Source organism: Dermacentor andersoni, chromosome 6 (assembly GCF_023375885.2).
Source record: "Dermacentor andersoni chromosome 6, qqDerAnde1_hic_scaffold, whole genome shotgun sequence".
NCBI lineage: Eukaryota > Metazoa > Arthropoda > Arachnida > Ixodida > Ixodidae > Dermacentor > Dermacentor andersoni.
In genome coordinates this window covers 45,973,567-46,001,142 of record NC_092819.1, presented here as the reverse complement: position 1 = coordinate 46,001,142, position 27,576 = coordinate 45,973,567, and the positions used below count along the sequence as shown (strand labels likewise).

General features: G+C 46.4%; 1 protein-coding gene across 2 annotated transcripts in view; it reads left to right on the top strand.

Annotated features, from left to right (window-relative positions):
• LOC126521796 (voltage-dependent calcium channel subunit alpha-2/delta-1-like) overlaps window positions 1-27,576 on the top strand; it is a 156,285-nt gene that overhangs the window by 106,531 nt on the left and 22,178 nt on the right. Inside the window, exons 5-23 of one of the 2 annotated variants that reach the window (XM_055066215.2) lie at window positions 2,260-2,395; window positions 6,384-6,515; window positions 12,283-12,343; window positions 12,580-12,630; window positions 19,167-19,266; window positions 19,791-19,859; window positions 21,222-21,311; window positions 21,952-22,071; window positions 22,326-22,404; window positions 23,412-23,461; window positions 23,768-23,851; window positions 23,935-23,991; window positions 24,710-24,784; window positions 24,890-24,964; window positions 25,045-25,116; window positions 25,201-25,272; window positions 25,363-25,424; window positions 25,974-26,041; window positions 26,459-26,507. In XM_055066215.2, coding sequence (XP_054922190.1) covers window positions 2,260-2,395; window positions 6,384-6,515; window positions 12,283-12,343; window positions 12,580-12,630; window positions 19,167-19,266; window positions 19,791-19,859; window positions 21,222-21,311; window positions 21,952-22,071; window positions 22,326-22,404; window positions 23,412-23,461; window positions 23,768-23,851; window positions 23,935-23,991; window positions 24,710-24,784; window positions 24,890-24,964; window positions 25,045-25,116; window positions 25,201-25,272; window positions 25,363-25,424; window positions 25,974-26,041; window positions 26,459-26,507 — 1,502 coding nt within the window. Of the gene's footprint in view, window positions 1-2,259; window positions 2,396-6,383; window positions 6,516-12,282; window positions 12,344-12,579; window positions 12,631-19,166; window positions 19,267-19,790; window positions 19,860-21,221; window positions 21,312-21,951; window positions 22,072-22,325; window positions 22,405-23,411; window positions 23,462-23,767; window positions 23,852-23,934; window positions 23,992-24,706; window positions 24,785-24,889; window positions 24,965-25,044; window positions 25,117-25,200; window positions 25,273-25,362; window positions 25,425-25,973; window positions 26,042-26,458; window positions 26,508-27,576 lie in introns of both variants that reach the window. The other variant, XM_050170494.3, reaches the window with a different exon arrangement.

Sequence of the window (27,576 nt, the reverse complement as noted above, 5' to 3'; positions counted from 1 at the left end):
GCTATACCGCCTCCGGCTGATGTATGGCGCCGCCCAAACGAATGACCGCCCGAGCAGAGAACAGCAGAGAGAGGGCACGCGGCATGCGTCCGGAACGAAGCGGCAGCGCTTATCGCCGGAGATGGGGGAAGTCGGTGAAAGTGCGTCCTCGCTTCGGGCAAGCGGTCCGAGTCCGCGGTGATTCTCCGCCTCCTCCGACTCGTTCCTGCACCGTCTCGGCAATACCACGCAGCGTTGGTTGAAGGCCTCAACAGCCAGCGAAGTGTAGGCTAACTACATCGATTCTGTTTGTCGAAGGCAACATATTCTCGATCACCCGCATGCCGTTAGTCGCATTTAGTGCGTTACGGCTGGCCAAGCTACATGAGGCAGATGTGACGGGAGGACTGGCAGGTATACGTTACAGTGCAACACAAGAAGAGGACAAAAGAGGGTATAAAACGATGACATGGCGACGGAAGGCGCTGGAACGAATTGGCAAGAATCCTGTCGCAATTACGAGTTGTCACACTTGTTACGTTGGAAATGACGGTCACGTACTAGTGCCCACACTGTAAACGTATAATTATAGACGATAGGAAGACCTGCACGGATTCATTTAACTGCATTCTGCCGTGCGGTGAGCAAAACGGAGCGAGAAAGTATACTAGAAAGTGGCTGTGTGAGAGCACGGCCCTCTGCTAAAGGCGCCCCGTGATTAGAGGTTATCGTAGGCATTTTATTGCTTTTACCGTGATTAGTCAGCACAAAGACACCATGAAGTAAGGAAACAGTACGGTTTGCGCGTAACTTTGGCTATCTGGCCCCCTAGTATGCTTGCGTAAGTATTAGCGTTGCATTGCTGCACGGTATTATCGAGAAGAAGCAAGGATGCGCATGGAACCGCGTATAGAAAAAAAAAAAAGAAGGCCATAACATTGGTGCCGGATGCGGGCGAAGTGAATAATTTAGCGAAGACAAGGACAGGGCCACTCTCGTGATTTTCGTTCTGAACGCTCGGCGGCTTAGAATTTCTGATGATCTACTACCGACTTCTTCATTGATATCGTTATTATTGTGATGTTCATTGGATGCAGATAGGGACAGATGTAATGATAAAGTGTGTTTAAGGTGGCTGCCAAACAAGCGAGCAGCATTGCATGAAGCCTCCGTTCAAGTTTCAATCTAACCAAAAAATTTCATTGATATTAGAGAACTCGAACTTTGTCTGATTCGTTCGCTCCCTGGATCAGGACAATCCATTGCGTTTCAGTGTAAAACAGTCTCGACAGAAGCCACTCGAGTAAATTCTATATATATATATATTTAAGAGGAGGAAGAAGGAGGAGGCGTGTGGCTTGCTGCAGGCGGACCTAGCGTTGCAAAAGTTGCCGGCAATTACTTCGCAAGAACGTCACCTGTCAACCGCGATACGGTTTGGAACACTTTGGAGTTTGGCTAGCAACACCAGGTATGCACAAGCGCAATGCATTGTGCGTTTTCCAAACCGCAAGGATCCCCTCACGGCTCCCCATTCACTTCCCAACCACGCATGATGGAGAAACTTTAGGAGGAGCCGATGCACCTCCCTTCCAAATATCGAATGTCCTCACGGAAACAAAATATCGCTTGCCTTTGAGTTTGGTGCCGCCTTGCACTTGAGTTTATCTATTAATGTCCTAAGTTCTACTTCAAATTCGGGACACTAGTACAGGGTAAGTGTCAACTCCATCTTGGCGGTGCAGGACCTGGCCCATAATCGTCGGGTGTGCATTATCAAGCTCTTGGTGACTTTAGATATATATTGTTTAGAAATAAGGACCACACATATAAAAAAAATCATGTTTAGTTACTAATGTTTCGGCTGCGGCACTATCTTCGTCAGCTTTTTCTTTACTATGACTGACTTACTTAAAGTAGCACTTACTCTACAGTTCACACTTCACGCTTACTCCATCGCGCGCAACACGACATGCAAGAGCTCATGTTTTCAGCGCCATCATTGTTTCCAGCCCCTGCGTTTTCATATTCCTACAGTAATTGCTCCTTGCACGAAAACACAGAGGACAGAGAAAAGCGTAAGACCGCACACCCAGCGAAGCGCTTGATTCTGTCAACGTTAGTGATGACTCGAAGGAACCCTTGCTTTCAATATTGTCCTGCTTTACAAAAAAGTGGCACGCACTCTCACACCTGTAACTATAGCCTACAAAGGCGGAGCGCGACGGACCGCACCGACGTCAGAGGTCGTAAACGGGACCTTTTCTCTCCCCCGTGCAGCGGGACGAGGTGGGCGCCGTCCTGATGAAAGAACTCACGGAAAGCGACGGCACGCTGCGCTACAGCGAAAAGTTTCACCGCTTCGTGAACGAGACTTACTCTGGCGTTCACGTCCCGCTGGAGATCTTCGACGAAGGTGGGAATCTCTTGTATTTATCCTACTCTCCATTTTCAATAAATAAATAAATAAATAAATAAATAAATAAATAAATAAATAAATAAATAAATAAATAAGTAAATAAATAAATAAATAAATAACTTGTATTCCCGAGGGTTAATAGATGTTTTAGTCATGTTAGATAGGCAGAACACGAGATGTGGTACATTAGTTGCGCTACTGATCTAATAGCACGCGTTGACAATACGTATGAGTCAAGCAACTACGGTAAAGGACAGAAGCAGTCAAGAACACATGCGTTACGTGAGATTGTAGCAATGTTGAGGGACAATATGGTCGTTAAAAAAAAGCAGTTGTTGGCTGTGTTTTATTCGTTTTTACTATAGTCAACCACTCATGCCTCAAAAGGGAGCGTATAGCAATAAAGAGATCGCGGCTCGTAGCCACAGTTTTTTATTTCGAGAAGCGAAACGGAGGGAGGGGAAGGAGGGCTCGCAGGGTCCAGGTGGGTGCTGTCGGATGTTCTCTCTCCCCCTCTCCCTCTCTCTGAGATACGGCCCTATCTCGAGCCCTTCTAATCAATGGCTCCTTCTGAAACTCGGAGTTGGCTTCCATATAAATGCGGCCTTCTATGGTACACGATGCCCGCCCTAGATGGCACCTCGACTTCGCATCGCATAGCGCCACGAAATGAGTTCGAAACCAATAGACTAGCTCCGGAGCGGAGGGTCTTGCACGGAAGCCTGAACTCATATCCGCTCTAGTGAAGCGGTTTGTGAGCAGGTGTATTTCTGAGAATGCAGACAGGGCGCTGCATCTTTCAAGTTGGCATCACGTGTGAACTTCGGAGAGGCTGTACTCAAAGAGGAATTCATGTGCCGAGTCCTCCACGGGCAGGCGCATTCTCGTCCATCTCATTTTTCGGGAACGCTATAGCTACCACGAAACCAGCCTAACTAAACCTATTGCAAAGCCGTTGCCTCATCTCTGCTCCTGCAGTACATATTGTAATACATATCAGCAGCCTCTCGCTAACTGTATGCTGTTATGCCCAGGTTATCGGGAGCACGGGGCGTACATATATATTAAAAAATAGTTTACCCGCGTTTTATTAGAAACGTGCGTTTAAATCAGCGTAGAGGCCGCGCAAAGTGATGGAGATTAGTTTGTTCCCGCCTCAACATTAATTACAAACTACGCGATGCTTTTACGTTGATGCGGAATCTCAATCGAAATTTGGAAAGCAAACAAACCAAAACTTAAGATTATGTTTAGTGTAGCTTTAAACAGGTATAGCTGTACAGTAAAACTTCATTTCAGTTATCATCTAGGGGCTTATAGAAACCCGTTCGCACACTAGAAGTTAATTGAGGCGCAATGTATATGCCGGGAAGATCAGCGGGCACTGTTTCTAATGGTTAAGAAACGAGGGATCCGAGACATAACGATAATTGTAGTCAGCGGAAATTCACAACAGCAGTGGACATAAGAAACCATTCGATAATGGCTACTAGGTTCATTAAATCTCACAAATATTATTGTGAAATAACTTAAGAACACAGATTGCAATTACTGAACCGAAGCCGATCATTCCTGAAAGCATTCGGTATCAACGGTAAGGCTGCCACAAGCTCCAAGATAAGCGTCTATGGCATCACCAACATACATCAATGCTCTACGTAATACTTCTCCTCAGGTTTTCGAACGATTTTGTTGAAAAGTCGAAGTAGAGTTGTACGTAGTCGTGTGGCAAATAAAGAAATCGAGAGCGCGCCCGCGGCTAGGTGTTCTGGATTTAGAAGCAGTGTTTCCGCCCCGGGACATTTCCCTTGGTGGCTACACCCATGCTACTACCTAATGGGGGAAGGTTGCAATTGAAACAGGCATAAAGGTGTTTGGTTTGGTTTGTAATGAAGTTCACCCCTCACTACCATACGTTGAAGGCTTTGCTTTCAGTCGAGTCACGCTATACCACCGGGTCGACGTTTGATCGAGTGACTGTTAAAATACAGAACTTCGGAGACAGTCGTCTGTGAAAGAGCAACAGCAGTACCTGCTGAATACTTCAGCTTGCGTAAAACGCGAAGATTTTCGGGCCGCACGTCATTTAGATTTCGCAAGAGTGGCGGAAATTGAGCGAGTTATGCCTGTTTCGCAAATGCGTGCTGACGACAGCGTCTGCACATGAATGTGCTGAATGCCTGAACGATGATGCTCTGGTAGTTGGGACACGATTTACCAGTTTTTGCCGTTTTATTTACCTACCGACAGAGTTTACCGTAATTATAGTTTTATTGCATGCGTCCTAAACAAGTGGCCAAATTCACACAGTTTTTAGTTCATAAGCACTCTTTTTGAATGGCCGGCCGTATTCACAAATGATGTGTCCGATGTCACGACTGGCTGCAATGCGTTCTTGCGAAGGATTCGAGCGAATAATTTTTGCTGTTGTTGTGAATATGAGGCCAATGGCATTAACAACCACAGAAAAAGGGATGTTCACACAGCTATGCTGTCTCTGTTTCAATAATGTGGAGAAAATATTTAATCCTGCAGATGACAACATGTAGCGTGGTATACAAGAAACTTCACGTCTTTTTCTACTTAAAAGACAAAGAAAAATAATTTGACAGCTCATATCATTAGTAAGGGTGATGAGCCAATGTTAAAGAGCACTCGCGAATGAAAAGCTTCTATTCGGCCCCAGTTCAGTAAGCGACAAGCAAAAAAAAAAAAAAAAACAGTGCCCTTCCACTCTGTGAAGAAGGATGACCAGCGAAGCTGTGTATGTGGGCCCCTTAATGGCGAACTGCACCTACACCGCGGGTCGTCCCGGCATTGAGCAATATTCGCGAATTTTTTCTACACGCGGACACGACAGTGGGGAAAGCAGCCCTTAAGAGGAAGCTTTAGCTCGGGTGCTCCTATCTAAATACATGTAAAAGGAGAATTCGTTTTTCTCGGCAACCACGGCACCAAATTTGACGAGGTTTGTCGCATTTAAAATAAAAACACGAATTTTAGTGACTGTTGGTCTCGAATTTCTGATTTAGGTCGTCAATCTTTTATGAAAGATTGGCAAAAATAAAAATTTTTCGAGAAACGAATCTATCAAGCTTACAATTCTGTAACTCAACAAGGAAAAGCGATAATACCGTTCTGTGAATTGCATGTAATAGTACATCTATAGCGGACAAAATTGATGTGTTACACATGAATCTCCAAAAATTTAGTAATATGAAAATACAGCTTTCGCAGAACCTTTGTAAACAACTTAACCAATTCACGAAAGATAAAAAATGACATCGAATTCGTCCGCTTTCAATGATCTAATGGACGCCGTTTACAAAACCGCGATGTCTGTTCTTCATGCAAATATATGAATTTGTAAACTTCGTGCTTCTATTTTTTCCAAACATTTGAATTTTTCAAAATCTTTTTAACCAAATTCATGACCCAAATCGGAATTCCGTTTCTAACAGTCACTAGAACGTTACTTTCTCTCTCAAATGCAACACATTTCATTAAAATCGGCCCAGGGGTTATCTCAGAAAAACGTTTTCGCGTTTTACATGTATATGAATAGGCCGCATCGGAGTTGGGCCAGAGCTAAAGCTTCCTCTTAACAGCTTCGCTAAAAACAAAAAAAAATGGCTGTGGCTTAGCTAAGGTTAAGCCCAGGATGCGAAGCATACTAGCCTTTATTTTAGTTGCTGAACCACTGTTTAGCCTGGTTAACTGCTGTTGCTTGGCTATATTTGGTTCGGCTAGACGAAGAAACAACTCATGCAGGCGAGCGCACGAGCTGAGACCCGGCTATGTAGCTACGCGGCCACAAGCGAGCGCACGAGTTGAGCCTCCGCTTTTGCAGCTGTTATGACGTCATATGGTAGCTACGCGGCCGCGCGCGGCGCAGCAAGGAAGAGCGTGGTTGTGCGGCTAGTATGCTTCGCATAAAAACCGAGTAGAAGGAGTCGGGGAAGGTGTGACCGTCACTCCCTCGCAGACGCCGAGGTACTGAACGGACTCAAGTGGTCGCAGGCCTTGGACGCAGCCTTTCGACAGAATGCCGAGAAGGACCCGGATCTCCTGTGGCAGTACTTCGGAAGCAAAGTCGGGTACATGCGGATGTTCCCAGGTACGTGCTCAGCACGCGCATAAAGCTTACTCCTTATGGAGAGCGGCAGGGTGTACGGCTTTACAAAAGCGCATTTCGGCACCTTACATGACATTTACGGACGCTTCGCTGTAGACTCTGTAGATTGTACATAAACCACTATAGCACTAATCTTTTTTGACAACTCATGTCTGTTGACTTTCTGCAAACAATCTCAGGAGCCTCGACACCACAACGTACTGACGTATATAAGTTTGCGAATGTCTTTTGTTTACAGAAATTGTAGGACGTTTCAAGTGTATAAAACAGATACAAGAATCAAGAAAGCGAAACGGTTTAAAGAAATATACAGATAACTCGTAAACTGTTTAGATTCGTTTTTCAACGGTGATATGGGGGGGGGGGGGGGGCGTATTCAAGTAAGTTTCATTATTCATTATCGAAAGCGAGGGTTCGCAGAACCACGTGAACCACTTTGTGTAACGGTAGACGAAGCTTCTATCTAGGCAAAGCAGCGCGGGTAGAGCATCCACACACGTAAAAGAAACAGCTGTCGGGACAGTTTCACGACATCTTTAGAATTCTGAGAGCTTTCGTGTCATTCGCTTGTATGCCCGCTTAAATCATACAATTCAAGTTTGCATCAATATTACACCGTTTGAAGCCAACTTTAACATCTTAGAAATAGCGAACAAACTTTCTTTCCGTGACGTTCTTGTTGCGACAATAGTAGCGCTTGAAAAGCCATCTAAATGCATTGGTTCTAGTGTAAACCAACACGCGCAAACACGCATGTGCATACGTAAACGAGAGACGCGCGCACACGCGCACAGCGCAAATACGCGACGTGTAAAGAAAGACACGCAAGCTCAAACACGCGATTGAACTAAACGCCGTAGAGTGCTGAAAATTGGAAGTAACTTGCGAAAGGGGGAGAATGACTACGGGGGATGCGTGAGGGACGGTTACGAGTGCGCGCTCGATTAAGCGCACTGTGGTAAATCGTCAAATCCGCGGTAAACGCTTGCCACGAACCACTTCGAGCTTGTGAAGAGAAAGAGACAAAGTGAAAGAGTTTTATTGGAAGGTGAAGATGGCAGCCCTGCTCTACGCAGATCTATACTTCAGATGAGGTGTTTCAGTTAGTATACACTCCAAGCCACGCCGGCCGCATTTCGATGGCCGTGGATTGCCAAGAACTCGCACGAATACCGGGTTTTTTGAAGGCTCGTTGAAGAAACCCACAAGTCTAACTCAATTCGGAGCCTTCTGTTATGCATGTTTGGACCACGTAACTCAAATGTGAGTTCACTCCTTTTTTTTTTTTGCAATATCTCTTTTCTATTATCTTTTATTCCCCTTGCCCTCTTTCCCCAGCGCAGGGTAGCCAGCCGGTCTGGGAACTGGCTAACCCCCTTGTCTTAACGTCTGTTCCTGCTTTTTCCTATACTCCTTGGGAACTCTAATTCCTTATCTTATGTTTGCTGTCTCTCCACGGAGGTCCGCGAAAATGCGTTAGGAGAGTTCGCGGGAGATGACGAGCTCGCCTTCCCAATATCATCTGTCTTGTCGTTCAGCCCGACCTGTCTGGCGTACTCGAAGTCTGATGAGCCTCAAACGTTTTGCCCTTCAGATAAAAAAAAATAAAAAAAATTAATAAGCAAGAGCGAGAGAGAGAGAGAGAGAGAAAACGGGTCAAGCACGGCCTAACACCGGCGAGACTACGAAAGCTAAGCCAGAAAAGAAGTGCCGACCGGTAACGGGGAAGGAGATGGAACCTTAACGTTTCGAAAGACGTCAGAAATACGTGGTACCTCTGGCAAAAGTGAAGGAAAAAATAAAACGAAGAAAGAAAGAAAAAAGAAAGAAAGAAAGAAAAGATAGAAAGGGAGAAGGATCACGATATCGCCGCTGTCTCTGTGGCTGCGCTGATAGCGGCGGCGGCGGGGGCGGTGCATTTCCTATGCCTCGCCGGCCACAACCTTTCTTTGTGCGGCTTGGCCGAGCGTGTGGGGAAAGGTCGGCCGCCAAAAGTAGTCGTGCAGTGGCCTGGTTTCCAATCGAAGCTCGTCGGCGCCGCGCACAGCGGAGCACCGTGTCAGCCTGATCGATTTTGTCTCTGGAAGCAGTCGGCGAGCCAGGCCGAGGAGGGGAAGCGCAACCAGCTCTGATGTATATACGTCCCTTGTTTTCTCTCTCTCTCTCCGTGTCCTCGCGTACGACGCGACGGCAAGACCCTGCGCTATGGGCTCAGGTGCAAGCAACGTGAGTACAGCGTAACAGACAAGTGAAAGCAACTCGGAGACTTAACGGTCTAGCGTGCTGCGTGGGCTCGTCGGGACGGGACATTTGGGAAGGAGCAGTGCGCCCTCCTGGCTTACGTGAACAAAGATGGCGCAGTGGCACAAAAGCTTCCAATGTTTTTAGGTGACGAATGTGTTCTTACGTTTTTTTAATGTACGAAAATGTACAGACATTTTTTTTGCCGGCTATACCACAATCCGAAATTACGAGACAAAAGAAAAGCAAGCAAGAAGAAAAAATCTGAGTAAGGAGTGGACACACGATCACATCTCACAAGTACACAAACAGTGTCACTATATACTGACACTGGAAGCACAGTCCGGCAGTTGGGACAGTCACCCATCACACAGCGTCCATGATCGAGCATAAACGTGCAGTTGGGAATGGACTGCGTTGCCGTTACATGAACATTTTAAAAAAAGAAGACGACGACCTATGCTGAGTGAAGCTTTCAGTTTATTTTCATTTGTTATTTATTTAGCTTATGTATAGGTGCTTTCAAAATCTGTGTTACCAGTTATTTGTCGAATGCTTCGTTCTGAATGTTCACCTTTATCATTTTAGTATGCTGTTGGGTGTACGTTTTAATTCATCCAGTGTGGCCAATCCTCCCTCGTGTGTACGAGCCATGTTTTCAGGTAACAACAACAGCTCTGCAATGCCAGTGCTTTGCATGCAGACCATGAGATTATTATTCTGTAACCACAAAAAAAAAATAATAAAAGTGGGAGGGGGAGGTCAGGTTGGCTCTGACGAACACTTGTAAGGGCATGGCCGCGGTCCAAGAACGTGCGTTACTGTGAAAGGACGTCTATCAACCCGCTTCTGGTCACATATTATATTGACACGTGTACTTATCTTTATCGGGCAACTACGTTTCGCCGCTTAACTGTAATCACACAGCGAGGGACGCGCCTGCATGTATCCGACGTTTCTGGAAAGTTATCGACGCTTCTATCCGCGTGTCTGTTGTCGCCGAACCTTGTGTTATCAGATTTCATCGCGTGACACGAATGGTGTCGAACTTTGTGGAAGACACGCGGGTCCCATCGGTTAATCTGGAACATTCGACGACTGATCTATAAAAGCCGACGCGCTTGACCCGCTAATCAGATTTTTCGACGATCGCCGAGCGTGTTCGCCGCTATCGTTGTGCTATAAGTGTAGCCTGTTTTGTGGGCACAGGTTCGCCCAATAAAAGTTAGTTTTGTCGTTCACAGTACTGCTACTGTGTTATTCAACGTCACGACCACGTGACAATATTTTGAGCAATCATTGATAACCTGCTCCGTTGAAGCGTAAGGGTGCTATCGGCCGAAAGTGCAAGAATAATGCAGCACTCGAGCACTGCGAAGTACTTAAGAAAAAAAAGGGGGGAAAAAAAGGAAAGGCGACAAAAACACAATGACGACGACGACGAACCTTATGGGGTCTGCTTCTCCTGTTATGACCATTAATGGGTACGCAATTGTCAGAATGTAGCATAAGTTTAAATTTATATATTACGTTGAATGTCTTTTCCTTGTTGGCACTTCAACATATTATAAATGCAGAACGACGAAAGGCTATCGCAAATACACAATATGTCATTAAATCCCACTGTTGCAGCCTCTGACCTTTAAGCTTTTGATCTCTTCAATAGTCAATCGGTAATATATAGTAATATAAAATATATAATAACATATAACGACATATATTAATATAATGCCAATCGGTAGTAGGAATCAGCAAGGAAATGTACACCCGCAAGCGCCTTTGCAAACCATCGCCATCGGAGTACAGCCGATCGAATATGCCGAGGATCGAATATGCGACGTCGTGCTAAGCAGCACCACGCCATAACCAGTGAGTCACAGCGCTGAGTATGCAACAGAATAAATGAAAAAAAAAGAAAATGGAGAGTAAGGGTGATCGACTAAAGAAAACAAAGAAGTGAGAAAGGATGGTTATAAGAACCGAAGAAAAGGAGGACATCCTTCGCGCCGAAAGCGCAGGGATCGGCTCCTGCGGGCGCGTTAATGTTCTCTTCCATCATCAGTCTCCACCGGAGCTCAACGTGCGCCTCTTCTGTTGGTTCACGGAGTGGAACCGCGCCGCCGAACAAGTGTGCACGCATGGAAAGCCGCCGGCGCCATGGCAGGCGGCGTTATAGCTCGCCGGCATCGACATTCGCCATTACTCATGGGACACTATGCGCGGCAGTCGCCGGATTCGAGGGGTTGTTTCATTCTCGGCGCACTTTACAGCAGTTTTCTGCGCTCATCTATCACTCTCGGCGACGTTAATTCAGTTGCCGGTTCATGCCATAAGGCGCAAGAAATCCCTATAGGCAAATGTATATATACGAGTATATGTATTTTTAGCTTTCGATGTATACTGTCTAAAGATCTGGTGGTGGCTGTCGTACTGGGAGGCATGCCTTCTCGAGGCGCACTCAGATGACCAGACAGACGGAGAGCAGCAAGACAGAATTGAAAATGGAGAACGGGAAAGAGGAGGATGGATGTCGTGAGGAGAACTAGAACGACGGGTTGAGGAAACAACAAGAACAACATTAATGCGGCGATCGAGTAGTGTTCCAAGAAGTGTGTGAGCGGAAAGAGAGTTTTGTGTAAGTTAGAAATTTAATGATTCGTCCATCGTCTACAGGTCCGCTATTAATCTCTGTATTCATCGACTAATAAACTGAAAAATTTAACAATTAGTTTTGTTCGTTACGCTTCCAGTACCACCGTCACACGGCCGTTTTCAATGATTACTGAAACCGAACGCCATTGAAATCCACGCGCCTAATTCGCTCCTTTGTGCGAGCTCTCGGAAGGAAGCCAACATGATTCACAGATTTCAATGATAATTTACTTGCATTCTCCTTGAAGTTACGCGTGTTTTTGTGGTATATGCCGTGTTACGAGAAACTTCAGGAAACGCTGCGGTTATGTTTCTAGTGAAGTTGTGCAACGTGTAGTTAGGATATGGTGCACAGTATCACTGATAAGCGCCTGTGGGGCTTCCTTTGTTTGTGAGAGTCGTTGTAAATTTCTCTGTTAGCAATAGAGAACACCGGTAAACGGTGCAAATATATTAATGTCTCACAAACAGAGTGCTATCACTGAATAATGTCAGCTAAGAGGTTGGAAGATCTCACCATGTATTAGATAAATGGTCGTAAGGATTCTTCAACTATCACTCTTCTCACGTCTGACATATATTTTGTCGTACTTCTAGTTTCTTAAGGTAAAAAAAAAAAAGAAAGAAGATAGCTCATGACAGGCGTATGAACATTACGTAGAGAAGCTCAGGTTACGCCTAAATCAACGTCGAAAATTGGTTGAATTGTAATTTTTTACGGGCATATCTTCTTCTGGGGGCATTTTTTACATATAGTTCGCCGTGTGTCATTCATTCTTGTCCGACTACACAATGACCTATAAGTCAATACAAAATATAAAGAGCATTCTGAATTTCAATTTACTTTGCATTTCAGCAAATCGTTGGAAGGTCGCCCCTGGAAAGCCCGACCTGTTCGACGTCCGAATGAGACCTTGGTAAGTTAAGCTAAATTCAGTCCGGTAAGTTAAGCTGCTAAATTCAGTCCGGTAAGTTAAGCTAAATTCAGTTACGTTAAGTTTGGACGCACGGATAAATGGTCATTTCGGCAAACAACTATGAGATCGTGGCTGGGGTTTTATCGCTGATGAGACAGACTATAGCTGTAGATGTTAGTTGTAATTAATTGCCGTAGCTCTAAATATGTTCGCTGAGAACATTTTTTGCCTCACAGGTTTATAGACGGTTCCAGTTCACCGAAGGATGTCATCGTATTGATGGACACGTGAGTTGATCTTTCTCTATTAGATTCACAATCAAATGATAGCCAAGCCTGATATTGTCACGTGGTAGTGACGGTGAAGAAAGAAGCAATACGGTGGAATACAAAACTAGCTTTTATTGGGCGAACCTGTGCCCACAAAAACAGGCTACACTTATAGCACAACGATAGCGGCGAACACGGTCGGCGATCGTCGGAAAACTGATTAGCGGGTCAAGTGCGTCGGCTTTTATAGATCAGTCGTCGAATGTTCCAGATTAACTGATGGGACCCGCGTGTCTTCCACAAAGTTCTACACCATTCGTGTCACGCGATAAAATCTGATAACACAAGGTTCGGCGACAACAGACACGCGGATAGAAGCGTCGATAACTTTCCAGAAACGTCGGATACATGCAGTCGCGTCCCTCGCTGTGCGATTACAGTTGTTAAGCGGCGAAACGTGGTTGCCCGATAAAGATAAGTACACGTGTCATTACCCCCCTCTTAAAAAGCATCGACCCGATGCTGGTAACAAACGAAAGTAACAAAGAAAAGCACGCGTAGCAAAGAAAACAACAAACTAAGGAAGTTAATCAGCGTCCGTAAAATGGTTTAAGGCGCACCACGTGGACCACTTCAGATCGTGCGCGGCGCCGCTGTGAGTGTGAAATGCCGTCTGGCACGACCTCATAGTCTAGTGCGCCAATACGTCGGATGACCTTGTAGGGTCCGAAATAGCGTCGCAGCAGCTTCTCACTGAGTCCTCGCCGGCGTATCGGGGTCCATACCCAAACACGGTCGCCGGGCTGGTACTCGACGAAGCGTCGTCGGAGGTTGTAGTGTCGGCTGTCGGTACGCTGCTGGGTCTTGATCCATAGGCGGGCGAGCTGTCGGGCTTCTTCGGCGCGCTGGAGATAGGTAGCGACGTCAAGATTCTCCTCGTCAGTGACGTGCGGCAGCATGGCGTCGAGCGTCGTCGTCGGGTTCCTGCCGTAAACCAACTTGAATGGCGTGATCTTTGTTGTTTCTTGCACCGCCGTGTTGTAGGCGAAGGTGACATACGGCAGGACCGCGTCCCACGTCTTGTGCTCGACGTCGACGTACATTGCTAGCATGTCGGCGAGGGTCTTGTTCAGGCGCTCCGTGAGACCATTCGTCTGCGGATGGTAGGCAGTTGTCCTCCTGTGGCTCGTCTGGCTGTACTGCAGAATGGCTTCGGTGAGCTCTGCTGTAAAAGCCGTTCCTCTGTCGGTGATGAGGACTTCTGGGGCACCATGTCGCAGCAGGATGTTCTCGACGAAAAATTTCGCCACTTCGGCTGCGCTGCCTTTTGGTAGAGCTTTGGTTTCAGCATAGCGGGTGAGATAGTCCGTCGCCACGATGATCCACTTATTCCTGGATGTTGACATCGGAAACGGCCCCAACAAATCCATCCCAATCTGCTGGAATGGTCGACGAGGAGGTTCGATCGGCTGTAGTAATCCTGCTGGCCTTGTCGGTGGTGTCTTGCGTCGTTGACAGTCTCTGCATGTCTTGACGTAACGGGCGACGTCGGCGGTCAGACGCGGCCAGTAATACTTTTCCTGTATCCTCGACAGCGTCCGGGAGAATCCGAGGTGCCCAGCGGTTGGATCGTCGTGTAGGGCGTGCAGTATTTCTGGACGGAGCGCTGACGGCACCACAAGAAGGTAGCTGGCGTGGACCGGTGAGAAGTTCTTCTTCACGAGCAGGTTGTTTCGTAGCGTGAACGAAGACAACACGCGCTTAAATGCCCTAGGGACAACGTCGGTGTTCCCTTTCAAATACTCGACGAGGCCTTTTAGCTCCGGGTCTGCTCGTTGCTGTTTAGTGAAGTCTTCCGCGCTTATTATCCCAAGGAAGGCGTCGTCGTCCACGTCGTCTTGCGGCGGGGGATCGATTGGGGCGCGTGATAAGCAGTCGGCGTCGGAGTGTTTTCTTCCGGACTTGTATACTACCGTGACGTCATATTCTTGTAGTCTGAGGCTCCACCGCGCCAGCCGTCCGGAAGGGTCCTTTAAGTTAGCTAGCCAACACAACGCGTGGTGGTCGCTGACGACTTTGAATGGCCTGCCATAGAGGTAAGGGCGGAATTTAGCTGTAGCCCAAATGATGGCGAGGCATTCCTTTTCAGTCGTAGAATAATTGCTTTCCGCTTTTGACAGCGACCGGCTAGCATACGATATCACCCGTTCAAGTCCTTCTTTCCTCTGGACTAGGACGGCACCGAGGCCTAGGCTACTGGCGTCAGTGTGGATTTCAGTATCGGCGTCCTCGTCGAAGTGTGCAAGTACCGGCGGCGACTGCATGCGTCGTTTGAGTTCTTGAAATGCGTCGGCCTGCGGCGTTTCCCAATTGAACTCGACATCAGATTTCGTTAGATGTGTTAGCGGCTCCGCGATGCGCGAAAAGTCCTTGACAAAGCGCCTATAGTAGGCACACATGCCAAGGAATCTGCGCACTGCCTTCTTGTCTATTGGCTGCGGGAACTTTGCGATGGCAGCTGTCTTCTGCGGGTCGGGGCGCACTCCAGATTTGCTGATGACATGGCCTAGGAATAGAAGCTCATCGTAAGCGAAGCGACACTTTTCCGGCTTCAGGGTGAGCCCTGATGACTTGATGGCCTCTAATACTGTCGCAAGCCGCTTAAGGTGATCGTCGAAATTTCCGGCGAAGACGACGACGTCATCCAAGTAAACAAGACAGGTCTGCCACTTCAATCCTGCTAAAACCGTGTCCATCACGCGCTGGAACGTTGCAGGCGCCGAGCACAGTCCAAATGGCATAACCTTGAATTCATAGAGGCCGTCTGGCGTGATGAAGGCGATCTTCTCGCGATCCCTTTCGTCGACTTCTATTTGCCAGTAGCCAGACTTGAGGTCCATCGATGAGAAGTATTTAGCATTGCAGAGCCGATCTAATGCGTCGTCTATCCGTGGGAGGGGGTATACGTCTTTCTTCGTGATTTTGTTCAGTCGACGATAATCGACGCAAAAACGTAGGGTTCCGTCCTTTTTCTTCACTAAAACAACTGGAGACGCCCACGGGCTTTTCGACGGCTGGATGATGTCGTCGCGCAGCATTTCGTCGACTTGTTGTCTTATAGCTTCGCGTTCTCGCGTCGAAACTCGGTAAGGGCTCTGGCGTAGTGGTCGAGCGCTCTCTTCGGTGATTATGCGATGCTTTGCGACTGGTGTTTGTCGAATCCTTGATGACGTCGAAAAGCAGTCTCTGTATCGTCGAAGCAGACTTCTGAGCTGTTGCTGCTTAATCACGGGGAGACTTGGATTTATGTTGAAGTCTGGCTCGGGAACTGCGGTCGTCGGGGTAGATGCAACAGAATCCGAGAGCACAAAGGCATCGCTGGTTTCCTGTATTTCCTCGATGAATGCGATCGTCGTGCCCTTGTTGATGTGCTTGAACTCCTGGCTGAAGTTTGTCAGCAACACTCTCGTGTTTCCTCCATGTAGTCGAGCGATCCCTCTTGCGACGCAAATTTCACGGTCGAGTAGTAGACGTTGGTCGCCTTCGATGACGCCTTCTACGTCAGCGGGTGCTTCGGTGCCGACCGAAATAACGATGCTGGAGCGAGGCGGGATGCTCACTTGATCTTCGAGCACACTCAAGGCGTGGTGACTACAAGGGCTCTCCGATGGTATCGCTTGATCTTCCGACAACGTTATTGACTGCGACTTCAGGTCGATGATTGCGCCGTGTTGGTTCAGGAAGTCCATGCCGAGAATGACGTCTCGTGAACACCGTTGCAGGATAACGAAGGTGGCAGGGTAAGTCCGGTCATGAATGGTAATTCTTGCCGTGCAGATTCCAGTCGGCGTAATGAGGTGCCCTCCAGCGGTCCGAATTTGGGGGCCCTCCCATACAGTCTTAACCTTCTTCAACTGTGCGGCGATGTGTCCACTCATTACGGAGTAATCGGCCCCTGTGTCGACTAAGGCAGTGACTGCGCGGCCGTCGAGAAGCACGTCAAGGTCGGTGGTTCTTTGTCTGGCGTTGCAGTTAGGTCGTGGCGTCGGATCACGGCTGCGTCGTGTTGAACTGAAGCTGGAACGTCGGTTCGTCAAGTCGTCTTTCGTCGGTGTAGTCTTGGCTTCCTGACTTCGTCGGGACGGCGGCGTGTCGTCATTAGGTCGTCGAGATTTTTTCTTCGTCGTCTTCGTCGGCGGCGGAGGATCTTCGTCAGTTCGACGAACAGCAACCGCACCTCCATCGGTTGCTGCTTTTAGTTTTCCGGATATGGGCTCGCAGAGCGGCCCCGGGCTGGGCCGGTGTATGGTCGGTGCTGCGGCGACAAGTAGCGGCCTGGTGACGGCGAACGGGACGGTCGTCGAGGGCTCCACTGAGTAGCGGCGAGGTAGTCGGCGATGTCACGAGGGCGTTCACCTTCCCTCGGGCGCTGTGCGTTCACGGCGAAGCCTCGCAATCCCAGGTCGCGGTATGGGCATCGGCGGTACACGTGGCCGGCTTCGCCGCAGTGGTAGCAGAGCGGGCGGTGGTCGGGGGCGCGCCAAATGTCCGTCTTCCTCGCGTAGGTGCGCTGGGCGACGGGTGGGCGTGCTGGCGGCGGCGGCGGTGGACGACGGAATTGTGGCGTTACAGGGCCCTGTCGTTGTCGCGGAGGGGGAGCTTGACGGCGTGCGACGGCGGCGTAAGTCATCGCTTCTGGCTGGGGCTGCGGTAATTGTGGTTGCACCTCAGGAACTCCTAGCGATCGGTGCACCTCTTCTTTCACGATGTCGGCGATCGAGGCCACTTGAGGCTGCGACGATGGCAAGACCTTGCGCAGTTCTTCGCGCACGATGGCCCTGATGGTCTCGCATAAATCGTCCGTGGCCAGTGATTGAATTCCGGAGTAGCTTGTTGGCTTGGTGCGTCGGTCAAATTGCCGGTTCCGCAATTCCAGTGTCTTCTCGATGCTCGTCGCCTCACGAAGAAACTCGTCGACGGTCTTCGGTGGGCTTCTTACCATACCGGCGAAAAGTTCCTCCTTTACACCACGCATCAGTAGACGTACTTTCTTCTCCTCGGACATTTCTGGGTCGGCGTGGCGGAACAGACGGCTCATTTCCTCAGTGAAAATCGCGATCGTCTCATTCGGCAGCTGCGCTCTTGTCTCCAGTAGAGCTTGGGCTCGCTCTTTTCGCACGACGCTTTGAAATGTTTGCAGGAAGCCGCTTCGGAAGAGGTCCCACGTCGTCAAGGTGGCTTCTCGATTCTCGAACCACGTCTTGGCGGCGTCCTCCAATGCGAAATAGACATGTCGTAGCTTGTCGTCGCTTGCCCAGTTGTTAAACGTAGCGACCCTCTCATACGTTTCCAGCCAGGTTTCCGGGTCCTCAAATGTGGAACCGCGGAACGTTGGTGGTTCCCTGGGCTGCTGCAGCACGATGGGGGACGCTGGGGCTGCCATTGCGGTTGCCTTGGCCACAATCTTCTTGGTCTTCTCAGGTAGAAGTCCGTGCTCCGGGGGCAGCTGTTGAAGACGGCGGCTTGCTCGGTGGTCCGGGACTACGTTGGTGTTCTGTTTGTGGTCTGGGCTGGGATCACGGCTTGTCGGGGGCGTCCTGTACATGGACGAAAAGCACCTCCACCAGATGTCACGTGGTAGTGACGGTGAAGAAAGAAGCAATACGGTGGAATACAAAACTAGCTTTTATTGGGCGAACCTGTGCCCACAAAAACAGGCTACACTTATAGCACAACGATAGCGGCGAACACGGTCGGCGATCGTCGGAAAACTGATTAGCGGGTCAAGTGCGTCGGCTTTTATAGATCAGTCGTCGAATGTTCCAGATTAACTGATGGGACCCGCGTGTCTTCCACAAAGTTCTACACCATTCGTGTCACGCGATAAAATCTGATAACACAAGGTTCGGCGACAACAGACACGCGGATAGAAGCGTCGATAACTTTCCAGAAACGTCGGATACATGCAGTCGCGTCCCTCGCTGTGCGATTACAGTTGTTAAGCGGCGAAACGTGGTTGCCCGATAAAGATAAGTACACGTGTCAATATCAAGGTTGCTTCTTTATACACCCAATACTTTCTTTCATTAGTCTACTATCATCGCCACTGAGCTACCAATATTCCAAATTGCAATATGGCAATTTCGACACTCACTACTGAAACAGCGTAAGATTGGACTTAGGACCTCACAAATGTTGAGTCTTGTGGCTACTTGTCGGCTAACAAATATTAGTCTCTGGAAGTGAAGATTTGAACGTCTGCCCGCTGAGAATTGGGGGCCGACGCTCAAGGTTTTCGTAAGAGAATGAGTTCTCTTGCAGCTTCCTATACCGTAAGTTAAAATCGTCGTTCTCCCAAACTTATTGTTTTGAGAAAACTTTCAGTTTACAAACCAAACTATGGCTTACTCTAGAGCGGGGAGTTTCTATACGTCGAAAGGTCGGTCGTGTAGAAAATGACAATATTTAATCTGAAAACACACCACAATTGCTTGCACCCTTATTCGGAGACTGCATCGAAAATATGTTTGCTACTCCTGTTGTCGCGCTTTCAGGAGCGGAAGCATGCACGGGCCATCCATGGAGATCATGAAGTTGTCTGTCAAGTCGGTGTTGAAGACTTTTGAAGAAAACGATTTCGTCAATGTGGCCTCGGTATGAATCAATTAGTTTTCTCTGTAAGATGCGATCAGCGTGGTCGCCTCGCTAGTATAGCTGAAAAAGAAAGAAACGATAAGTACTCGCCTATGCATCTCAGTACGTAATCAGATGTTTTGATGCACTGATGAAGGAGCGCGTTATTACTTTTGGCATATTGTAGTCGCAGAAAGAAAAAAAAATAAAGGTATTAAGTTATTCGGCTGGACTACGTTTGAACTGTATTCTGCTATAGCTATCTGCAGATTGAAAAAGAAAATAAAGAACCAAAAGAGAGAAAGAAATAAAGACAATAATTTTAAGGCAGGGAATATAAAACTAAATTGTTAGATCGTGCGGGCTTTTATGCGGTAATTGTAAAATATTTTGCCATGTTCTTGAGAAAACGTCCTTTCCATATGCATGAAAAATCCCCGCAAGGTCGCTCAAATAAAACACACAATTCTGCAGGGTTTGCTCGGCATCATCGCTGTTGCGATATTTGCTGTGTCATTATTCATTCTCTTTGTTTTTTCTTTCAGTTCGCGGGTGAAGTTCGATGGGTATCCTGTTTCGACACGCTTGTTCAAGCCAACAGGCGCAACAAAAGGGTAAGGCATTCCCGCCATAATAAGACATGGACGATGCTGCGCAGTATACCGCGATGTTTTCTTTTTTCTTTTTTTGCAAAGCGGGGGTAACGTATTAAATGAGCACTCACACGTTAAATAGAATCGGTAATCGCTAGAGAGAAACATGAAAACGAAGTGAATCTAGAGAAGCTAGAGAAACATAAACCCTCACTTATTTTTGTTTTACCCAAGCCCCAGTTCCAGCTGCTGATTGTTCTCCTGTGAGCTAATGCTTCAGAGTTTCTAGAAGCTGATACTTCTATTGGTTGATCCAGAATACTTCTCGTTTCTATACGTGCCACTACTTCACCCCAATGCGAACGCCATTTGCATACGTAGCTGTCTGGCCCCAGATCAACATCGATGACCAGCAGTGTAAGTGAATATGTATGAGGAACGAAGGTGACTAGAATTTATAATGTGAAAATCCTCAACACAAAACGCGTAAATAAATTCAAGAAAGAAAGACGTTGGGAATGGTGATGTTTTCTGCGGAAAATGAGAGGTGACAAACTTGAAATAAATTTTTTGCTTTTACGTGCGAAAACTACGATCTGATTGTGAGGCACGCCGTAGTGGGGGACTCGAGGTAAATTTTGGCAGCCTGTTGGTTTTTAACGCGCACCCAATACAAGTACACAAGAGTGTTTTTTTTTTTCAGGATCGATCTTAGCAAAGCAACGTCATAGTCACTGGGCTACCGCGATAAAGCAGTGGTCACGCCTTGCATTACTCGCGAAAGTAAGTTTTTTTTCAGAAGCGCCACAAAGTAAACAGAAACACATTTTGCCACCCAAGAAATAAATAAAAAATCTGCAGTTCTCAGGAATCACTATACCTCCCATATTTGCTGTCGTGATAACCGGGCAAATGGAGTCAAGCTACTCTTTCAAAGTTAGTCGGCGAACCAGTACAAGGACGTTAAGACGAAAAAGACGTTAAAGCGTATTATGTGTCCAGGTGCAGCAGACTTCAGCGAGAGGGGTGATACGGTACAGAATCAATTTATGCAGCCAAAGATCATTCCCAATCATAATCCTCGTCTGAGCAAAGCAGGGACAGTGAAGGCGAAAGTAACTGTACAAAAAAATTTATGAAAGAATATCGCAGAATGCTTTCAAAAATTTTTAGCGAATATTTCGCTCTAATAAAAAGAAATTGCAAGCAACCCGTTATTATTGCAAGCAACAATTGTTATTGCAATAACAAAATAAAAATTTATTTCGTTATTTCGCTTTCTCGAGCAAGAAGCAAGTCCCATTTGTGTCTTGGTTCCTTCCATGCTTGCTTCGTGCCGCCCCCAGGCGCACATTTTACGACATTTTCTTCTCGCCTCGCCAGATACTCTCCAAGAGCATTGATCGGGTCACCGACGGTGGTACGGCCAGCCTGACCCATGCACTCGACTTCGCCTTCCGCACGATGGCTGATGTAAGTGACGCAGTGGTTTTGAGTTCACGCGAGACTCCAACGTTAATTGCTGCTGAAAGCGTCTAACAATGTTCGCAGGGCGTTAGAAATTATCCTGACAATGTGAGTCTTAGCGCTTTGGCGGAAATGCGCAAAGAGGAAAAAATTATATGAACTGAAATTTCGTTTGCAGTTCATTTCAACATCTCAATCCTATGAGCACAAACTTTGAATCTAAAGGCCAAGAAACGGCTTGACAAGGTCTGTGGTTTCTTTAATATGACGCAGGCCTGCCCGCCTGCGGTATTGGCTCAGTGCATGAGGACTGAGCCAATACATTGCTTGCGTTTAGAAATAACAAAGAAAGAGAAAGAAAAGAAAATGCAACAAATAGCACTAATATTTCACTCGTCAATTCAACATTTTAGCGAGCTTTGGCACGCGCTTGGCAGCTGACGCATTTTGTTCTATATATATATATATATATATATATATATATATATATATATATATATATATATATATATGCACAGCCAGGCGACGTTCTCGAGGAACCTGTTGTTTCATATGCCTACTTTGTCAAAGCAAGCGTGGAAGGTTGAAGTTACCGCGGCAGTAACTGCTATTTATGATGTCCTCTTTAATGTCCGGTTATTTGCAGTTCCAAGAGAACAAGACGGGCCACGCTGGTGCGGAGTGTATTCAGATGATCATGATCTTCACGGATGGAGGAACCGAGGACCCCACGCCTCTGATAGAAAAGCTGAACGCTGATCTCAAGGTGCGTGCATACCATTGTCACGTCATACGAGGCGTAAAGAGAAATAACGAGACAGATCATCAACGGAACAAGAAAGAGGGAGTACCACATCAAAGAGAATTTAAACATGTACCACCACCTAATGTCTGAAAATGTGATCAATTTGAATATGTGATGTGTGGAATTTGCCTGCTTTATTCTTGTTTCTATGTAGATACCTGTGCTATAAGCATCGGAACTTATGTATCCTAATCAATCGTATCTTTGATTCGCAGATTCGTATCTTCACCTACGTGGTCGGTCCACACCCGATACCGTACGCTACACTCAAGGCTCTCGCTTGCAAAAATCGAGGTACGGTCTTCTGGTCAATGTGTTTTACGATGGTGTGATACGCGTAGCAGTGCAGTTGGCCGTTTCCTCAATGCAACAGTAAAATCAAGCGCGTCTGTTTGCTGCTAATGTACAGTTGGCGTTCTCCGGCACTTAAGGGGGCGCTAACATTCAGTTCTGATATCTAACGTGCCAAAACCATGATCTGATTATGAAGCACGCCCTAATGGGAGGACTCAGGATTAATTTTGACCACATAGATTTCGTTGGAGTATCCCCATTGGCACGGCGCACGGGAGTTTTCGCATTTCGCCCTCATCAAAATACGGCTGCCGTGGCCGGCGTTTGATGCCGCGGCAATAACGTGTCCCTGGTCAAATGAAAAAGAAGACAGAGTGGCTCTTATCTGGTAATTACACTTTCTAGGCTTGTCAATCCGCATCCATCGCACCCACAGCGCTCTTTTGCTTTTTATCACGATATCAGTTATACGGAAACTCCAGGCGAATTTTCGTCGTTTTCGTTGCCTTGAGGTTCCGCATATGTATGGTCTATGCTTATTCATGCCGTATATGCAGGTTATATTCCAGCACTATTCAATCCCTAAAGTTACTCATGCCACTTCTTACGTCCCTAACTAAATCATTCCTCAGAATTTTGAGAATGGCAACCCGCAAACAGATGTCATGAAACATAACGTTCACAGCACGTGAATTTAATCCTAAATCTTCTCAGACTATTATAAATTAAAAGTGCGAAACAATATCAGTACTCAAACCTGAAAGCGCTGTAATTTTACTTGCCCGGCTCTTTATTGAAAACGTAGTGGCACATTTGCAATGTCATTACAGGCCCTATAGGGCGTGTTAAAGTTTTAAAGTGTGCCAAAAACTTTGGCGTATCCGCAATGTCACGCACACGTTAGTCCGAGAAGCTCAAGCGAAATGCTAAACCTTGCTATCGTAGTCAGTGCTTCGTCCTTCGGGCAAATCTACCAATTTGTTTTTGTTTGTTCTTAATTGCTGCAGGTTACTTTACTGCCATCACGTCGTTTGGTGCAAGCAGGTACAAAGTACAGGTGAGCAAGGAATTTCCATCAAGTGGAAACGTGTTCGAGCGGAAAATGATTGTGCCGGTCTCACAATAAGATGTAGACAAACGTTGAGTTAAGTGCAAAACAAGAGAAGGCTTAGTCCGACAAGGAATGGATCCAGCCTGCTTCTTGCACACTAAAATAATAATTCTAGTAGCGTGAGGGGGAGGCTGGCACAGAAAGAAACGCCAATGCGATAGCGCCGATAAGTGTTAGAAACGAATGGACGGCGCCAAAACAGCGCTTTATTTATCATCGCTCATTAAAAAAAATAAATGTATTTTTTCGCAGGAATACCTCAAGGTGCTCAGTCGGCCAATGGTGCTCTCTGGGGACAAGCAATTCACGTGGACAAACTTTTACCAAGACTCCGGGGTGCGAAGAATATTCCTTATACAGCACATGCGGATTCATCCGAGTGTAGAGAGAGGTTTCTAATGCCTTCTTCCACTTTCCAGGGGATAGGTCTGCTAACAACAGTCACACTGCCAGTCTACAACAAGACACATGGAACGGTCAGCGGCTTGTTTCATCTCACTCACATGCTAGAAGATATATAACTATACACTTGAGTAAACACCTCTATATGTTTCCTGTACGACAAATAGCAAAACAGGAAATCCTGATGGTTATCCCTCACTCTTGTGCTGACGCTAGCTTTTAGCTTACCGTTTGTGCAGGTTATGGAAAATCCTACTGCATTTTGATTTCCCCTTCCGTAAGCCTGTTCTCGGCCAAATTTGCAAAAAAAAAAAAAGAAAGCAGCTAGTCCCTAAATTCATAACAAGAATGCAGGCTTGTCAATTATATGTGCGAAGCCTAATTAGAAATTTAATGTGTGTCATATTTTTGAACTATCCTTTGCATTTGACGTGCTCGTCATCACAGACAGGTCACAGCTAAACAATCATCAATAATCTACGGATAAGATTTGCCGTTTGTTGCGGAATAATCATTATCTTGAAGTCTGTTTTTTAATTTTCGGAAATCTTACAGATGGGCGAAAGTGCTCTAATTGCTGACTGCTCCGCGCTCACAACTCTGTTAACAACCACAACACTTTTCCGAAGATCTAGGATAAATAATAATAGGGTGTAAGATGAAAGCACAATGAGCCCTTTCGCGCAATTATTTTGGACTGTTTACGCCAGTATGTTCACCTACGTGAAAAATGAGATCTTGCGTGCAGTGCTCGCATTTAATGTTCACCCTCGACCTCAATTTCACCAGAAGGACCAAACCATTGTAGGAGTGATGGGCGTGGATGTCTCACTCGAGGAACTGAAGGATCATGAACCCACGTACAAGGCACGTGCCGAATGTATTACAATCAAATTATAAACGCTAGTGTGAAAAGCAATTTGAACAGTTCGTACATAATCCTGTTTTGCTTTCGTTCGGTGTCACCGACAGATTGGTCCTTCAGGCTATTCATTTATGGTCAACCGAAACGGTTACGTCATGTATCATCCCGACATTAAGTTACAGGTATGCATCGTTTGAATTTTGCCAATGAAGCCGGCAGAACTTGAATAAACCTTAATGAGCCGTTTTTCTGTATATTTCAGTTGGGCTCTCTAGAAGAGCCCCTAGACATAGATTTTCTGGACGTTGAGATCGAAAACTCTTTAAAAGAGAAGGTACGTTTCGTGCAGCAAGCGCTTCGATCTTTCTTCGATCTCGGCGCAGTAAATTGATAGCTTTCTTTTATTGGATGCATTTAGATTCGCAGAAGAATGATCGACGGCCATTCTGGGCACGAGACCGTGGTCAGTCTGATGAGGATGCCAGACGAGGTGAGTGGACAGTGCGAAACTGTTGACTGGTGCTACGGCGAAACGGTGAGTGGCAATGTCGTCTCACTGTGTTCCTCCCGCATTCTGCAGAAGCATCTTGTGCCGCATAACATGGTCTACTACTACAGGCACATGAACGACTCGGAATTCGGGTAAGACCGATTCTTGCACTACGTTGCCCGCCTAGCGTGTGGTCTTGATTTAATAATCTACCTGCATGATAGATCTGCAGCCAGGAAAAAAAGATTTAAAAATTCCGGTTTTTATTAAGGTTAGCACTTCTCCCTACATTTCGCTCCCTTTAACAATCACCATATTACTAAAACAGTTTAAAATATAACTATTTCATAAGTCATGTCTAACTATACGAACCTAAACATCATACTTGGACAAAATAACTTCGTTGTCTCCGTAGCGAGTCCTAAAAGGAGATATGACAGAACGTTAACATCTTGCGCTGATAAGATTAATAAGTGAGTCAGCGCGCACTGCGTAGCCGTAAGGTTAAATATGGGCGCTCTGTATGCAGCCTGTGACGTATCTTTCTGAATTCATACTGAGTTCATAATACTGCTACTGGTATTATATTCGCACTCTGTTAGTTTAGCTTTATCCTTGCGGTTTATACGAGACGCAATTATCGTAAGATCTGTCAAAAAACAAGTTGCTATATGGTTTTGTTAATTTCTTTCTTTCGTCAGCGTTGCTCTGGCGCTCCCAGAGAAGAGGAAGTTGTACGTGCGTGTGGAAGGGATGCGCGCTGATGACGGTAAGCAACGGGCGCTTCGATTTAACTAAGGTAAATGTACGGAGTTGAGCACCGATGTGTTATGGTGCAAACTATAAACTCTGGAAAACAATTTTAAGGATGAGCTTTGCTATGTTCCAGTTATCTGGCCAAATTAAAGCGACGCCAATAAGTCTGCGTTCCTCGGTTTTCTTTCTTACCTTGTTACCCGTATTGGCGCGCAGTTTGTACCAATGCATTCGTATGAACTAGCCCAGCTATCAAGCCCATTAAGTTTGCTTCAAATAGAGACTGACATGAACAGACTGAAAGAATAGATCGTCCCTGAAGAAGTACTAATGACTAAGCACACATTTGAACACTAATGCTCTTGTCAGGTGTTTTAATTGCATGCGGGAGCTATTATTGGCAGTTATATTCATTTTTTATGTCCGACAGGTTTCAAGCCAGAGACAGAGAAAGGGGATGGTGTCCTTTTGGCTCCGTGGTCAGTATGCTTTTCATAATTCGATCTCGCTTATGCGGTCTTTTTGTACCGTGCCATATGCAATTCACGACGATGAGACGAGAAGCTTCGGGCGGCAGTTTATTGTTTATCGCCGAGTGTTAGGAGACTATGCCTTTCATATTCATTTTTCCTATCATTTACGTATAAGCAGAGTTTATAGACTTGGCATAGGCATAACGCTGAAATCTCGTTCATTAATATTTATAAGCAACGCCTCTCGCTCAAGTACATGGTAGTGCGCGTGTAAGAGCAATGTACATGTCCTTAACGATCATTCCAAACAAATATTGAGCTAAATTAAGAGCAGCGTCCCAACGACGTAGTAGCGATCACTGAGAACTTTTCTTGACTCAGCGGTCGATGGAGTGCTTCAATAAGGTGTTTTTGACAGGACACATTTGCGTAATGGTTGTTCTTTTTGGTGGGGGCCAACGGAGGCACTATTGTGGAGACTTACCGATACACCTCATGATGACCATTGAGAAGAAACACGTTAGTTTTTTTACCAAGCAAGCAACACTTTATCGAGCTGTTTGTCAAGTTAAGAGGCATGGATACATTGTATTTATGTACGCACCATTTATTGACCGCAATCCGACTTCACTTAAATACACAATTTAATTACAATATATGTATGTAACGGAAACCATCGATGCAGGTATTGCCTGCTGGCTTTTAGAATGTGTTTTGCATGAAGCTCATGATACAAGTGAGCACTTCACCGAAAGTAGTTGAAAGACGTAAGCTCATTTGGGGGACAACAGGAATCACATTAGTGCACTAGTGGCGGCCCATACTACTTCTGAGATCACCCGCTACATTTTGCTCGGTTATACGAAAGAAAACTGCGCTGTAAGCGTGTCAGCCATCAACGTTGCTTTTCCGTGCCTCAAAGGAAGTTTATCGCGGACTGGGGATGCCGCTTATTTTTTCAAAACGGCGCCTTGAACATAAACATCCCTAGCCACAGGAGCTTTGCATCGTCAATATTACAAGCACTATGTATATCTTCGTTGTAAGCATTAAAGGTCACTTTTTCTTGTGGCGT